This window comes from Eurosta solidaginis, chromosome 1 (genome assembly GCF_040869045.1).
Source record: "Eurosta solidaginis isolate ZX-2024a chromosome 1, ASM4086904v1, whole genome shotgun sequence".
Classification (NCBI taxonomy): Eukaryota; Metazoa; Arthropoda; class Insecta; order Diptera; family Tephritidae; genus Eurosta; species Eurosta solidaginis.
Genome location: NC_090319.1, coordinates 302,469,732 through 302,473,337, shown reverse-complemented (window position 1 = coordinate 302,473,337; position 3,606 = coordinate 302,469,732). Strand labels below are relative to the sequence as shown.

Genomic DNA, 3,606 nt, shown 5'->3' with positions numbered 1-3,606 from the left:
ATCAATGGTTGGGCTAGTACCTTTCTGGCGCTTGTTACCGGAACGTGCCGCATCTATGTATATACAGACCAGCAACATCGATAACACTGCCCAAAACCTTCGAAAGTGCCCTTACCGCTACAACAACATATCCAAAAAATCCAAAACAAACTTTCAGCTCGCAAAATTTACCTATCTTCTGCCAATATGTAAAACTTTCCAGAGTTTAGTTCTGCACCAGCCAAAATAAAATCACATGCTTTTTTTTCAAATATTTACAGGCCGGCTTTTTATTTGCAACAATTCTTAAAGTACAAGCAACTAAAGAATTATTTAATCCTTATTTGTACATTTTAAACTAAAACTACAAATTAAATAAGCAGTCTTCAATATTTATAATTATGTTATATTTCTATTTTATACTGAACATTTCCCTTAGTCAACTTCTTCTACAGTTGGTCCACCATAATTACCACCACCAAAACCACCAGATTGCTGACCACAATTACTACCAGTTTGTGGACCACTGCCGCCCGCTTGCTGATGCATCTTTGTCATGATCGGACTGCAGATCTTTGTTATTTCTTCTAATTTGTATTCAAACTCTTCCTTTTCAGCTGTGGTATTAGCATCTAGCCATTTAATTGCCTCACTACACTTCTCCAATACTTTGTCCTTATCCGACTGACTTATTTTAGTACCAGCTTCCTCGGCTGCTTGCTTTACGCCAAACACATAACTCTCGAATTGATTACGAGCAGCTATACGTTGACGATGCTTCTCATCTTCGTCAGCATATTTTTCAGCTTCATTTACCATACGATCGATATCGGCCTGAGATAGACGTCCTTTGTCATTTTTTATGGTAATATTCTTGGCATTACCAGTGCTCATCTCCTTCGCAGTTACATTCAAAATACCATTTGCATCCAAATCGAATGTGACATCTACCTTGGGCACACCTCTAGGCGCTGGTGGAATGCCGGTCAAATTGAATGTACCCAATAGATTGTTGTCTTTGGTCATGGCACGTTCACCCTCAAATACTTGAATAGTAACAGCTGGTTGGTTGTCCGCATAGGTTGTGAACGTTTTCGACTGTTTGCATGGAATTCGACTATTTCTCTCAATCAATTTAGTCATAACTCCACCAGCTGTTTCAATACCAAGTGACAAAGGCGCCACATCAACTAAAAGCACATCCTGGATTTCGCTACTCGTATCACCGCTTAATATAGCTGCCTGAATTGCTGCACCATATGCCACTGCTTCGTCTGGATTTATAGAAAGATTCAAACTCTTTCCATTAAAGAATGATTGCAACAAGCTTTGTACTTTGGGAATGCGAGTTGAACCACCAACGAGCACAATATCGTGTATCTGACCTTTATCCATTTTGGCATCGTTCAGAGCTTTCTCCACTGGATCCAAAGTGCTTCTAAATAAATCATTGCACAGCTCCTCAAATCTCGCTCGACTTATTTTCGTGTAAAAATCGATACCTTCATATAATGCATCAATTTCGATGCTGGCTTCTGTGCTCGATGACAATGTGCGTTTTGCTCGCTCAGCTGCTGTTCGTAAACGACGCAACGCTCTGGGATTCACACGCAAATCTTTTTTATACTTTCGTTTAAATTCTTCAGCAAAATGATTAACTAGACGGTTATCGAAGTCCTCTCCACCCAAATGTGTATCACCAGCAGTTGCACGCACTTCGAATAACGAACCTTGATCGATAGTTAATATTGACACATCGAAGGTTCCTCCGCCCAAATCGAATATAAGCACATTGCGTTCACCTTTCAAATTCTTGTCCAAGCCGTACGCTAGAGCTGCGGCTGTTGGTTCATTTATAATACGTAGAACATTTAAGCCAGCTATGGCACCAGCATCTTTTGTGGCTTGCCGTTGGGAATCGTTGAAGTAAGCAGGAACTGTGATGACAGCATCTCTTATCGATTTACCCAAATATGCTTCAGCGGTTTCTTTCATTTTTGTCAGCACCATTGAACTGATTTCTTCGGGAGCAAACCGCTTCTGTTCGCCTTTGAATTCGACACTAATCTTTGGTTTTCCACAATCGTTGACAACACTGAATGGCCAATGCTTCATATCAGCCTGTATTTTTTGATCATCAAACTTTCGTCCAATCAATCGTTTTGCATCAAAGACTGTGTTCTTTGGATTCATGGCCACTTGGTTCTTCGCTGCATCGCCAATTAGCCGCTCAGAATCGGTGAATGCTACATAGCTGGGCGTTGTCCGATTGCCTTGGTCATTTGCAATAATTTCCACTTTGCCATGCTGGAAAACTCCAACGCAGGAGTATGTTGTACCCAAGTCAATTCCAATTGCTACCATTTTAGTTTGTAATATTGTCCAACTTTAATCAAAATATTTATTTTTGTTATTATTTGCACTTTTGTTTTGCTAAACAACTTTAGCCAACTCTTCTCACTTATTCGCTTTGATTTTCAAAATTCAACTATGCGGAGGAGAAATTTGCTGCCGCTATTTATACAAAAATCAAGAATGGGAGAAAAACCGAGAACACATTTCTTGACGTTTCATGAACTTTCCACAACTCGCTATAAAAACACTAGTATACGAAATAGAGAGCAAAGAATTTTTTTTTAGAAAAGAAATTGTAAAATTGTGGGGAGTTGAGTGATGCCATATTGAAAATATGTAGGGAATTTTGGTGGAATTCAAATGTTGCTAATTGTGCGGTTGAAAGAGAATTTGAGTAAAAACATCTGCATAGAAAACTTTCTCCCCAAAAAAAGTTGCATTTAATGTTATAATGCATTACTGCCAACCTAATATAAATACACGCAAGTCATTTGCTGTCAAAAATGTCTCATGCACATACAACTTGTATGAGAGCAACCGAAATTGAATTTGCTGCGTGAAAACCTAACCCGATTTCCAATTTTTGTTCTGCGTGACATTTAGATTTCACGTTTACTGCCAGCTGACATTTAATTTTTATACAGATATGACAGCTCAGTTACGCACGCACGCATACTTATTTCGGTTAAGGCAAAAAACGCCGGTTGTTTGCGTGAGCTAAAAAACGCAGTGCGGTTTTATTAGGTTGGCTTGTTAAAAAATAAAAATTTATTAAGGGAACAGCAAGGCTTTAAAATTTAAATGAATTAATTTAAGCTGCGCAAACTTTTTTGTTAAAGGTTACTGCATAGCATTTACATTTTATTAGAAAATACCATTTCGAGGCACGTATGTATGTAAACGAAACCTGCTACCAAGTTGGCATACTTTTGGTACATTTATTTGTTCCATCTGCATTCGGTTTTACTATAACAAATATTTGTTTGGGTTTTTGCATTACAAGCCAACCTAATATAAACGCACGCAAGTCATTTTCTGTCAAAAATGTCTCATGCACTTACAACTTGTATGAGAGCAACCCAAATTGAATTTTCTGCGTGAAAACCTAACTCGATTCCCAAATTTTTGTTCTGCGTGACGTTTAGATTTGACGCTTGCACACATGCTTTACCTTGTGGCAACGCATGCATATTTGGGTTAGGGCAAAAAACGCCGGTTGTTTGCGTGCATTAAAAAAAACGCAGTGCGGTTTTATTAGGTTGGCTTGTTACT

The 3,606-nt window shown here is 38.6% G+C and overlaps 1 protein-coding gene across 1 annotated transcript; it reads right to left on the bottom strand.

The window, feature by feature from the left end:
- Positions 1 to 239: 239 nt before the first annotated feature.
- On the bottom strand, positions 240 to 2,478 carry LOC137237539 (heat shock protein 68). Its single transcript, XM_067761283.1, has one exon. It carries the CDS (start codon positions 2,341 to 2,343, stop codon positions 415 to 417), a length of 1,929 nt encoding a protein of 642 aa, XP_067617384.1. The 5' UTR covers positions 2,344 to 2,478; the 3' UTR covers positions 240 to 414.
- Positions 2,479 to 3,606: the final 1,128 nt, after the last annotated feature.